The sequence below is a fragment of the Antedon mediterranea genome, chromosome 2, assembly GCF_964355755.1.
Source record: "Antedon mediterranea chromosome 2, ecAntMedi1.1, whole genome shotgun sequence".
NCBI classification, from domain to species: Eukaryota; Metazoa; Echinodermata; class Crinoidea; order Comatulida; family Antedonidae; genus Antedon; species Antedon mediterranea.
Window position 1 is genome coordinate 18,797,777 of NC_092671.1, and position 12,456 is coordinate 18,810,232.

Below are 12,456 nucleotides of genomic sequence, written 5' to 3' on the forward strand. Positions count from 1 at the left end.
TCGCATTGTGATTGGTCAAATTCTCGGGTACACTTGCATCCACATGGACACCAAGCTCAAAACTTTCCCTAGAAAATTTACCAATGGTTGCAAAAGTTGTCAAATGTAGGATTGGCCTTCATAAAAAAATGTTCGTCATTCAAAGTAATATTACACCAATAGTTGGACTGTGCAGTCAAATCATGTTTAATATGAATAGTAAAGTCATCAGTAACTTTTATGTGTTACTCCAGGGTTTATGCAACCACCATCATAAAGCTTTGAAAAGTATCATATTGAATTTGATGACATCACAGCAGCTGTCATGACCTGTAACCTTTTACAGTTTCACACATCTTGAATTGCTATTTCAGTTTGTTAGTTTGATACATCACAATACATATCGTAACATAACTGCAATTTTAATTTTTACAATGAAATGTTTTTTATCATGACATTAGACTTTGTTGCACTTGATTTAATATTACAAAAGGATACAAAAAATATAAACAATGGAGATATAAAATAATAAAATCTTGTTACATTAAAATGAAGTCAATTATATTAGGCCTAAATGTCAAATATGCGTTCTGAAAACTCAGTCATGTCTGAAAATAGAAAATACCTGTTAAGTGTTAAATGTTTTATTAATTCACAGACATAGAAAAAATAAAAGGTTAATTCATTTAAAATTGGTGAAGAAATAATATATGTGAGAAAGCCACCCCAACCAAGATTTGAACCCACAATCTTCTGATTGTTATTGTTTTGTATTTTATTTATTTATTTTAGGTCATCCAAAAGCCAACACCTGAAGGTAAACAAAAATTGGTACATTACTCAAAACGAGTTGCAACGTCGGTCGGTGAAGTAGTACAAGCTGCTGAAGCTCTCAAAGGTAAATTTACAGCTAAAGACAAATTGCAGCTAAAAACAGATAATATTAATTTATTAAACTATTCACTATGCAACAGCTATTTGTGGAAGCTCTCAATTGATTAGTGTGGGTGATGTTTAACAGTCCAATTGCTGCATCTGCGAACTATAACAATAATAATTCTGAAGTGTTGCCTATTTTGTGGAACTGTGCCACTTATTGTGGTTAATAAATTCGGTATATTAAATGCGTAATTTGTTTTCCCTAGGCCCTGACTGGGTAGATCCAGAAGACCCACATGTTGTGGCTGAGAATGAACTTCTTGGTGCAGCGGCATCTATAGAGGCAGCAGCTAAGAAACTAGCAATGCTTAAGCCTAGGTCAAGACCAAAGGTATGTTAAACAACTATCAAATTTACATGCAAAAGTTTAGAGCAGATAAAATATTAATTTTTTGTTTTTTAAGAATTAATAACTTTATTATTATTATAATTGAATTGTTATTAAAACAAATTATTAATATTTTCTCTGGCATTGAAATGGGAGGCCAAAATATCTAGATTATCTGTTATGAATATAACCAATTGGAACCCCAAAAAGTTTTCCCTTACTAGGTGTTTCCCCTGAATAGGAGTGTGCTATAATCAATGCTTCACGATAATTGTACCCTTAATAGGGGTGTCCATTGACTATATAGGTAACTTTATTTCAAAAAAAGTAACAAAACCACGCACTGTGGATTACAAAATCTGATACGTTCTTATATGCATGCTTCTTACAACAACAAAAAATATAAAATAACATAAAATAATGATTCAAAATAACAAAAGCCATTTATTTCTGTTGCTGGCAATCTCACCCAAATGAATTAAGTCGTTTTAATTTTAATTTACTTAACTTAAAATTTCTGAATGAGATTTCCAAATTAGAGGTTCTACTATATGTTAATTATGATTAATTTTAGAAATACAATGTTAAAATGTTGCATTAAACGTTTTTAGTTTTCTTTTTGTTTTGTTTGTGTTTTTTTTTATCTCTGATTCTAAACAGGCACTTAGTAGCATGTACATAACTCTCAGATATGTCTGTTATAGGTAGAATAAGTTGACATGTTCAGCCTATGATAGACATATGTGTCAGTTGTGTTTATTCAGTACATCTTGAAATCCTCTAATATTATACGCCATGATTGTTGAAATCATCTTTATTCTTCATTTCTTGATAATGTGACTGCTGTTTTTGGAAGTTGGCACCTTATATTTCATTTTATTCAGTAATCAATTGTCGTGGAACAATGTGTCATAAACAAGTAATGCAACACTTTTGTGATATCATCATCACAGGCAGTTTACTGTAAGGACTATGTGTTGTTGATCTACTTTCTCATGGTAGTTAGAATGGAGTACATTCATTTTGTTATCTGATGTTGGAAGTTGCACTGTTATAAAAGGAGATGTGATCAAGATACCAAAACTATTATAGTACTTTGTCTGTTGGATATATTTACATTATTGACTCTTTGTTGGATGATTTCTCTGGAAAAAAATGTTAATTCCTTTCTGAACTATTAGAACTGATTGCTGATACAAATAATGTGGACATTATAAACTATTATTATTATTATTATTAGTTTCTTTGAGTTTCTGCTGAGGATGATGTTCCTGTTCTAAACTGAAATAGAACTTTCCTTAATGCTATTAACAATAACACTTTATATAGTATGATCAGTAGCCATTCTGCTGGATGCATTGGTTATTAAACTGTATGTAATTGATTGTCCAGTTTATAGCCAATGGCCGGTCAGTGTAGTTTTAGTTTCAACCCCTTTTGTTATCCAAGAAAAAAACTTAAGAACAGAACATTATAGAATGATGATCTAATCATCTATGGTCAATTTCTTGACATCACTACACGCATTGCTTCATAAACATTCAGTTGGCATCATGAGAAAATTCACAGAAAATGGATCTTCAATTCAATTTTGATAACTTTAAGTAGTGGTAACTTTAATGTCTGGTAGGTTTTCATGCGGAAAGGAACATGTTGTTTGTCCTCGTCGTCCTGTAAATCATATAGTGTGCACCATATCATTTGTTTCATTGTGTTGTTTTATCAAGTTATACAAACCTGTGTCTTTTAGTATGTTGTTTTGTTTTAAAAGTATGTTTTGTAATAAATACAATTTACAGAAATCAAATAATACTTATTCAACAATGTTTTGATCATTTTAGGAGGCTGATGAAAGTTTGAACTTTGAAGAGCAGATTCTTGAAGCAGCCAAATGCATTGCAAATGCAACCAGTGCTCTTGTAAAGGCTGCCTCAGCAGCTCAGAAAGAACTTGTATTGCAAGGAAAGGTATGTTCAATCCTGTTTGTTTTAAATTCATAGCAGATATGTCTTTATTAAGATAAGAATGTAAAAGTATAAAATATGTACAGTATAGCTGCTTTTTTATATAGATATCCCATTTAAACAATTTCTTCAATTCTGTAGTAGGTCGCATTTGATTGACTTGGTTTAAATTCCAGGTTTAATATGTATTTAGTATTTTGGCAATTGACATCTGTATTCAAACCATCAACAAATGTGAATAGGCCTCAGTGCATCATTTTATGTTATGCTCAGACGGCTTTACGTCTGATGAGTGTCCACAGCATTGTGACACAATGCTTAATACAAAGTGGATCACACGATTTTCCTGAACATGTTGACCCATAATATAATATACAGTATTTACTTGCTTGCAAGCTTTGAAGTTTTGCGTCTACACGACACTACTTCTTCAGCGTGTATCCTTACATTTTTTTGTGTACACAGAATAGCAAATTTTAATTGTTTGTAGTAATTTAATACAATACAAGGAGCTTCTTCACAGGAACTGTTTAAAAAAGTGTTCAATATTAATTTAAATACACAAGTGTATCTACAGTATGTATTATATTTGTTATACAGTACATGTACGATGAAAAGACATTTACATCAATAGTTGATTTTTGCACACCAAATATCTTACAAAAAGCAAGATAAAGTACCCATGGATTGGTAGAAATTTTATTTTTGGATAAATGATCAGTTTTGTAAAAAAAAAAAAGTAATGTTTTTGATAGGTTAAATTTGTTCTATGTATAGTCCAAACCTCACGAACATTCATGGATCTGCCTATGTTTTTGTAGTGTCTGTGTTTTTTTTTGTAAATTATGTAAATTCCATTTGAAATTCAGTAGATTGTTATACATATAAGAATAACTATGCATAGCATTTATTGGATTCGGCATGAGAAAGTCATTGCATAAATGAATCTATATATTTAGAAATTACATCCTAAAATACAATTTGGATATCAAAATATTCATTCCAAACTCACAAGCATTGTTAAAATGAGTAACATCAATGGATCGTCCATGACTTCATATAGTGTACAAATTCTGAATGGAACGCATTTCACCAAACGTAACTGGATTTGCAATGTCAATTTGAATACAACCGCTAATGTAAAATCCAATGTCATTCAAAAACATGTAGGCTTCTACACATAGCTTGAAGAGACTGTCTGTGTATCTAGACACCACCCATACAGACGGTGAGGTAGGCTTGTATTCATTGCATCTTGCACCTTGATGATTCATTGCTACGGTTACAATGATAACAGTTTATGTAAAATCAATACTGTATATTCACTCAAATGAAAATGTGCATTATTTGGAACAATCTCATAAACTTTTTTTGTGAAAATTTATATTTGTTTACAGCATTTTTTTGACAACAAAACAAATAAACACATAATCTAAAAAACCTCCGTTGTACATTTGAATATAACAAAAGAAACAGTAAAAAGTCGCATTTCTAAACACAAATATAAACCACTAATAAGGACTAACATTTACATCGTAGGGGAATCACCCTAGGGCTTGGTTCTCACTAGAACGTAACGCAAGGACGTAAACGCAACGCAAGCGTTTTAACCAATGACAAGCGAAGTTATATACAGTTAGCAATCACAAGCGAATAAGCCATCGCTTGTGATTGGTCAATTCACTTGCGTTGCGTTACGTCCTTGTGTTGCGTCGCTAGTGGGAACCACGCTTTAGCCTACATTAAAAATAACAAAAGAATAAATTACATTATTTCACATGAGAAGCAATGCATATTAACTGCATACTATGCATGTTTCGAGTGCATTTATTTATTCAACTTTGTTTTACATGGGTTTAATAGCTGTACTACAGCAGTACAGCTGACTTGAAGAGAGAGATGACATTCAAACATAAAGATACAAGAGGATTCATAAAAGTTATAATCCTCAAACATATTTTTTTTAAAGTTAAAATTCATACATAGTATGCAATTTACAGAACCTGAATTTGCTAAGTTTTTTTTGTGTTAGTATAGCTGCTCCCATTCACTACTTGAAATACTACCTACAGGGTTGTAAAAATCTTTTTTATTGTGTGTATTAGCCTGCCCTTTATTTTAAATCTAATAAGCATTCCATGGCTGTATTTTGGCGAAAGAGAAAACAATATCTATCCATAAACATGTTATACTCGATGGTTGTATTCAATAAATGCAGAGAAGAACTTCAAGATTGTTCAATGATACCAAAAATAAAGGGGAACATAATTTCAGATACTACACAGTCATCATCACTTATGTTTTTATGCATGTTTGTCAACCTGTCTGTATGCATGTGTGTCCTCTTGCATGTCTGTCATTGTATGTCTGTTAATGTTTTTGTTTTAATTTTTTAAATATAGGCATTGTTAGTGACCATGTTGGTAACCCCAAGAGTGTTGCGACTAAGAAAAAGTCTCGTAGCACAAATTTACTAAATATTTCACAATGTGAACAGAGCCTTGTCATCAAAATAAAATATTACGTTATACAGTTGTTCTCTTGTCTCTTTATTTGATATTTCCTTTTTTTATCAGTTGCTTTTTCTGCTTTCTCATTTATCTTTTAATTTCAGATTATGTTCTAATCTTATGTTGTTATTTTTTCTATTGCGTTTATATTGGTAGTCTGTAATAATATGTAGTAATATTAATATAATATTGCAATATTCTCTTTTTGTTAATTTCCTGGTTTTTGTTTTTTATGTTTTGTATATGGATGTATTATCCGAAATAAAGGAAATGAATGAATTACGTTTTTTTAATATTATTTCCTTATACAGTAATATTATTTGTATATATTTCTTTTCATATATCTTGCTTGACATTGTGATCAGGTGCAGGTAATGTGTTGGTGCATGATGAGTTTGCTTTGTACCATAAATGACATCATCACATTGTCAAATCTATGTTACATGTTATAAAAATCACATTTACAAACATTATATTATTACTTATTAAAGACTTTAGTATTTTCTGTAAATTGTCAAATCATTTTTTAAATTTAAAGATGTGTTTTCGGCAAAACATGAAAAATAAAGATTAGTCAAGTCAAAATTGCACGCTGGTAACGTTTTATTTCCTTGAAGTTGTGCCCTCATGCATGTCCGACACCATTTGGTTACTTTTAATACCACATGCCATGAATTCTCCCATTTAAAGTTACTCTATGACTGGGAATTTGTTTTACGCTGTCAATTCACTGTTCTGATCCTGAAGTTAATACACAAGCCCCAAAGATGAATGGATTTGTTACAAGATGGAAGTGGTGGAATAATTGATTAAATCTTACTCTAAAGCAGAAGTCTATGTTAATATAAAACAATCAATGAATGCTTGTTAAAATTGTTATATTCAACTAGTCTCTTCTTTGTTGAATATAAATGTATATAATATAATAATATAAAATATTCTCTCCCTTCAACTATTATTATTTGTGTACACTGCTACCCCATCACTATACTAACAATAATTTTAGTCTAAAATTCTAGGCTGAATAACTCAAAACCTAATATGCACCAATTGAAAAACAAAGAATGTTTACATTACAAACAAGACAACAAGGATAATTTGTAAAAATTGTTATAATAAATAAAAAGTTAATTAAAATAAAGTAGATCTACAGTTTATAATTTTTAAGCTATGGTACTAAATATTTACAATGCAATCATTGGAACATAAGCACCAATCTTATTGATTTGCAAAGATTTTTTTTTCTTCAACTTTTTAAAATTCTTGTGCATGAATTGATATTTTGTTATTTTTATCTTGAACCGTTTGTTTTAAATCTATTCCAGTCAACACAACTTTTCATATTCAAACCGATTTTCATTAATAGCTTATTATTTTTATGAGTAGCATATAAACTCTTGTTGTAGTCAACTTGGTGTGTGTGTTTGGGGACAGTTTTTTTTTTAAATTATTATTGTTGCACTATTTTTTCACGATCCAGGTAAGTTGTGGAATATGACTATAAGCAAACTATATTTTCGTTCGACGGGAAATGCATAAAAACAGAACAAAGGTTTTGACAATAGTGAATTTTCACATCAGGACGGTAGATAAATATTTTTTTTCCGTAATTTATACTATTAATCTACATTCCGTTTTGGACTGTATTTGGTCGATTTAACGTTCAGTCCAATAGATGGAGCAAAGTTTTTTCAAACTTTTCAACAATAATATATGGCCGATCAGTTTACCTACAAAGCGAATGCACGTGGTAGGCCTAAGTTTTCATTTATAGTTTTGTAAACTTCACTTTGGTTCTTCTAGATTGATTTTAAAAAAAACATTCTCATTCTCGTTTTGACTAGGTCTATTTAGTTCATAATTTTTTTTGCTAATTTTGCTAACCTAAAACCTATCCTGGCTAACACAGAAACTTCTCAAACACAACCACCAAGCTTGTGTATAAGCTAATTACCGTCCCCTTTGTTTACCATCCTGATGCGAAAGCTACCAAATAACCAGAGCAGATCCAGGATTTTTCAAATGAAAGAGTCTGTGAGAAATAGATCAAAAAGGAGTAATGATAATATTATTTTAGCTGCTGAAAATAGGAGTGCACATATTCCATTTGCATATTTACATCGGGAGATGGAAATTTGTAAAATGTATGAAATTACAACTTACCATTGGGATCTTGTTTTTAATATAGTATTTCATAATAAATTCGTTAAATATTAAATGAATATATTAATTTCTCTATTATAAGAAAATTAGGTAAAATATTGAATGGATTTATAATGTTAACTGATTAAAATAATTTTATGAATATTGTTTATTAAAATGTTCAACTGCTTTAGAAATCAATGGTTTATGCAGTTTGTCACTGCCTTACTCAGCTTTGTTCCCATTGCATCAAATAGAACAGCATGATCAATTTGTTGTTACAAAAAAACTGCAAATTTTATATTTGCATTTGTGCAAAAAACATGTATGTTATACTGTATGTTGCACTTTATTGTGTGTCCTTTTTAACCAATTATTTCTTTACATGTTACTGATAATACATTTGCATTTGAACAGAATCTTTCCTAATGTTTGTTATTTTCTTGGATTGTTTTTAAAAAATCTGTTAGATGTAAATAAGTGTTGATTTAAAGCTCTTTTACTACTGTTTTTTATTTTCTATATATTCAAGTTAGTCAGATATTTTAAATTGTAGTTTTTATATTCTTTTCTATACAAAAAATGTCACCAGTGGGACTGGAACCCAGACCAGTAGCCTTGCATTCATACCTCTAAGGCCCCGTTTCTGCTGCCAAAAATATACCGTATATATACGGTATATTTTATATACGGTATATTTTTTGGCAGCAGAAATGGGTCTCATAAAAAATATACCGTATATATATGCGGTATATATACCGCATAAATATCCCCATCGTTTGTGGATATTATACGGTATATTCCAAAATATACCGTATATTTCGTACCCCGTTTCTGCTGCACTCAAAATATACCGTATATGTGACCCGGCCCATGACACGAGGTCAAAAACTAACAGAGCGTGACGCGTTTGTTTGGGTTTTTCTGCTGCATTGACACATGCGTGTATAATAAGCAAGCAACAGATCAAAATATCACTGTGGACTGAAGAAATAACTATTTTTGCAATTCAATTGTGGGGAGAAGCGAAGGTTGAGGGGAGACTACATGGCAACAGAAGAGATACCGAGATTTACAAAAGTATCTCAAACAAAATAAAAGCAGAATTTGTGGTAGACTTAATAACGCCAAAGTTATCGGCAAACGCCGTCGTCTTCTTTGCATAAATGTAGTCAATGCCCATTCTACATTTCTAGATTGTTTGTGCGATGTAAATTCGTTGCCACTTCTGATCATTAGATTTAAAATAGAAAGCAATGCTAAGACGTTTTGAGAAACCATAATTGTTTTGTTTTTGTCATGTAACCTCACTACACGAGACTCTAGGTCAATCCATACTTCCGTCTCACAAAATGCATTTTGGGTATATGAAAGCCAACTTTTTTTACAGCCCACCCACGAAGTATGTGCAGCGGAAACGGTGCACGAATTTCATATACGGTATATATACGGTATATTTATACGGTATATTTATACGGTATATTTGGGATTGGCAGCAGAAACAGGGCCTATAACACTTTTATGTCGACATATGGAACTAATCATGGTTACCATACTGTATATGATTTGTACTTATTAGGAACCAATGTGCACAAGTGCTTCATATGTCAACAGTTACCCAATGCAGTTACTCAAACTGCATGTGATTCAAATTTATCAGTTCTGAAAAAATTACATAACATTATTAGTATTACGCTATTCAACTCAAATGCGCCTCTGTTGACATATTTTGCGTTACTTTGAGCTGCAATTGGTTCAGTTGCTCAATGAGTTGTGTCCACAGTATGTTGACATTTAATTCATAATTCAAATACAATTCTAGCATGTCTACAGCTGAATGATTCCTGTTTGCATTGATTGAACTAAAATATTTGTATTAGTGTTTGTTTTTAAAATACTTATAGCAGCAAACCTGAATGTATAAGATTAAGATAATGATAGATATTAATTTATTTATGTTAGGTGATGCCAAACCCTACCCCATACAGCGAGGATGGCCAATGGTCTATGGGGCTCATCTCGGCGGCCAAAAAAGTTGCAGCAGCAACGCACGGGCTATGTGAGGCTGCCAATTCAGCCGTGCAGGGTCATGCTAGTGAAGAACGTCTAATATCATCTGCTAAACAAGTTGCAAGTTCAACAGCTCAACTGCTTGTAGCTTGTAAAGTAAAGGCAGACACATTCAGTGAACCTATGAAGAGGTTACAGGTGAGATTTTAATTGTATCTGGATGTAGGCGCTTTAGGCAAAAGGTGGTGTAGTCTATGAGAAGGTTCCTTCAGGAAAGTAATCCTTGCACAGGCTAGTATGACATTCACCAGGCACAGCATACTGGGCCATTGCTTTGTTGTAACTTTAGCTCTGGAAGAGCCCATCTGTTTTGAACACTAGTTCACTATAATTTTGTTCTTTTATAGACTGCTGGAAATGCTGTAAAACGTGCTTCAGACAACCTAGTAAAAGCAGCTCAGCAAGCCTCACAGTGGGAAGAAGAGCAAGCAGTTGTTACCTTACCCTCTGCAGTAGTTAATAACATCGCTATTGAGATGGATGCCATGGAAGCCATTCTCAGGAAAGAAAAAGAACTAGAAGAAGCTAGGAGAAAGCTGGAAGTTATCAGAAAAGCCAAATACAAAAATAGACCACCAGAAGATTCAGATTAAATAAATATATTACATTACTCTACACTTTATGCAAAATATGTGAAAGCTGAATGCAAGCCAAAATTTATTTTACCAAAGTGGTAATGATGTCATTTTAAAAATTATCAATTAATTTGGCCAAATTATAATCACTATTTTAAATTTTATAAAATAAACTATTAGTAATAAATATATTGATTGTTCTATAGAAATCATGAATGGCTGAATTAGATTATATAAACGACTATTTTGTACTATAATTGCATAAAAAACTAAAAATTCAAGGAGCTACAATCGACATAACAAGCCATACATACTTCCGTAATTACTACTACCAAGCCATTCACAATAGCAAGCTTTTGTTTCGGGATGGTAGACGATAATTTAACAGACCGCGACAAGTTTGACATGTATTTTGTCCACTTTTCACAACCGTTACGTTTTTTAAATCACCTTCATGATTTACTCTCTCCCAAAACGAAAGCTACCCAATCATGTGACAAACCATAGGTGGTAGTAATCATTGTATAATGCGAGTGAAGATATATAACTAATGAAACATACTATTTTACCATTGTATATTTAAAGCACATCTGTAACCTCTAATTGTTTGATTCAGTCAACATGACCAGTGACAGTATTCACTTATGCACTAGGCTAAGGGAAACACTTGCACTTAATATCCACTTTAGGGTAATCCTTAAATATTTATTGGCTTAAGTGAAATAATTGGCATTTGGCTAAATGATATCTCTGTCTTGATAATAATTATATCAACTGATCGTATAATCCCACCTGTCATCCATCAAATTGATGTTAAATTGAGAGTAAATTAATTAATTGTGGAATAGTTTATTAAATTTTAAAAACCATTGAGTTAATATTTATCGGTCTCTTCCCACCAACAATGTAAAATTTGTAGTTGGTTATATTTTTATTTTATTATCGATACTCAAAAGAGATTGAAAGTATAAGTAGTGTGTGTTGTGCCTGAATTTTGAATCCCATTTTTGTTTTTAAGTTGCTTTGTAAATTATTATTGTCCAATAACTAAATATATTGGTGCTAAGTAGGATTAACAATGGTTAATCACTTTTTTTATGTTATAATTAAGTAGCTTAGATTATTTATAAGCTAATATATTGAAAGAATTACAAATCAATTTTGTTTAAAACAGCATTATAAAATGGGAAGATTTCCAAATAGACTAGTTTTATTGTATTGCACTAATGAAAGTAAACAAAATATTATTTAATATTCATGTGTATTTAATTTACCGCTCACATTTTAATACGCTGTGGTTGGACAATGTTACGCATTATTTCAACAACAAAATGCCATAACCATGAAAGTAGGAAGAACTATATGGGAGAGTTGGGAATCCCCTTGTCCCTTATTATATAGACTTATATGGGTAAAGTGGGAAATCCCCTTATTATTAAAATAGATGATCATCTGACAAATAGTTATGTACACATAACAGTATTTTTAGCAAATGTCAAAGTAAAATGTAGGCTTGAATGTTTATATTTGTCAAGTTTAAAACACATTAATAACTTTAAAAGCACACCATTAAATATTGAATTAGACATTTTAAAAATACAAATATCTGTATAGAAACCACTGAAATATTTTATATAGGAATTGTTTTAAGAATTCCACTATAACGTCTTCTTTGTTGTCTTCGCGATCATCACCATCAGAATATTAATCTCAATTATTCACGTCTTCTATTGTATATCAACATCGTCCAACTTTTCACTTTCAGTATTTATGAATTTATTAATATTTGCGATTTGTCCTAGATACTGCGATTTATACAGCTACTATTAAACAGGAAACTTTAATAATTGTCTTCCCATGACTGAATACCTGTATCTTTCGAATATTGTACAGGTCTTCCTCTAATTAATACTCTATACTCTGTAGCCGTTTTGGTCTGTAGATTATAT

The 12,456-nt window shown here is 31.4% G+C and overlaps 1 protein-coding gene across 9 annotated transcripts in view; it reads left to right on the top strand.

Moving 5' to 3' along the window:
• LOC140040658 (talin-1-like) overlaps positions 1-12,153 on the top strand; it is a 76,724-nt gene extending 64,571 nt beyond the window's left edge. For all 9 annotated transcript variants that reach the window (XM_072086749.1, XM_072086754.1, XM_072086753.1 and 6 more), the window contains 5 exons: positions 772-877; positions 1,125-1,249; positions 3,088-3,213; positions 9,825-10,070; positions 10,280-12,153. In XM_072086749.1, the coding sequence (XP_071942850.1) occupies positions 772-877; positions 1,125-1,249; positions 3,088-3,213; positions 9,825-10,070; positions 10,280-10,525 (849 nt within the window). In that variant the 3' untranslated portion in view covers positions 10,526-12,153. The remainder of the gene's footprint in view (positions 1-771; positions 878-1,124; positions 1,250-3,087; positions 3,214-9,824; positions 10,071-10,279) is intronic.
• Positions 12,154-12,456: the final 303 nt, after the last annotated feature.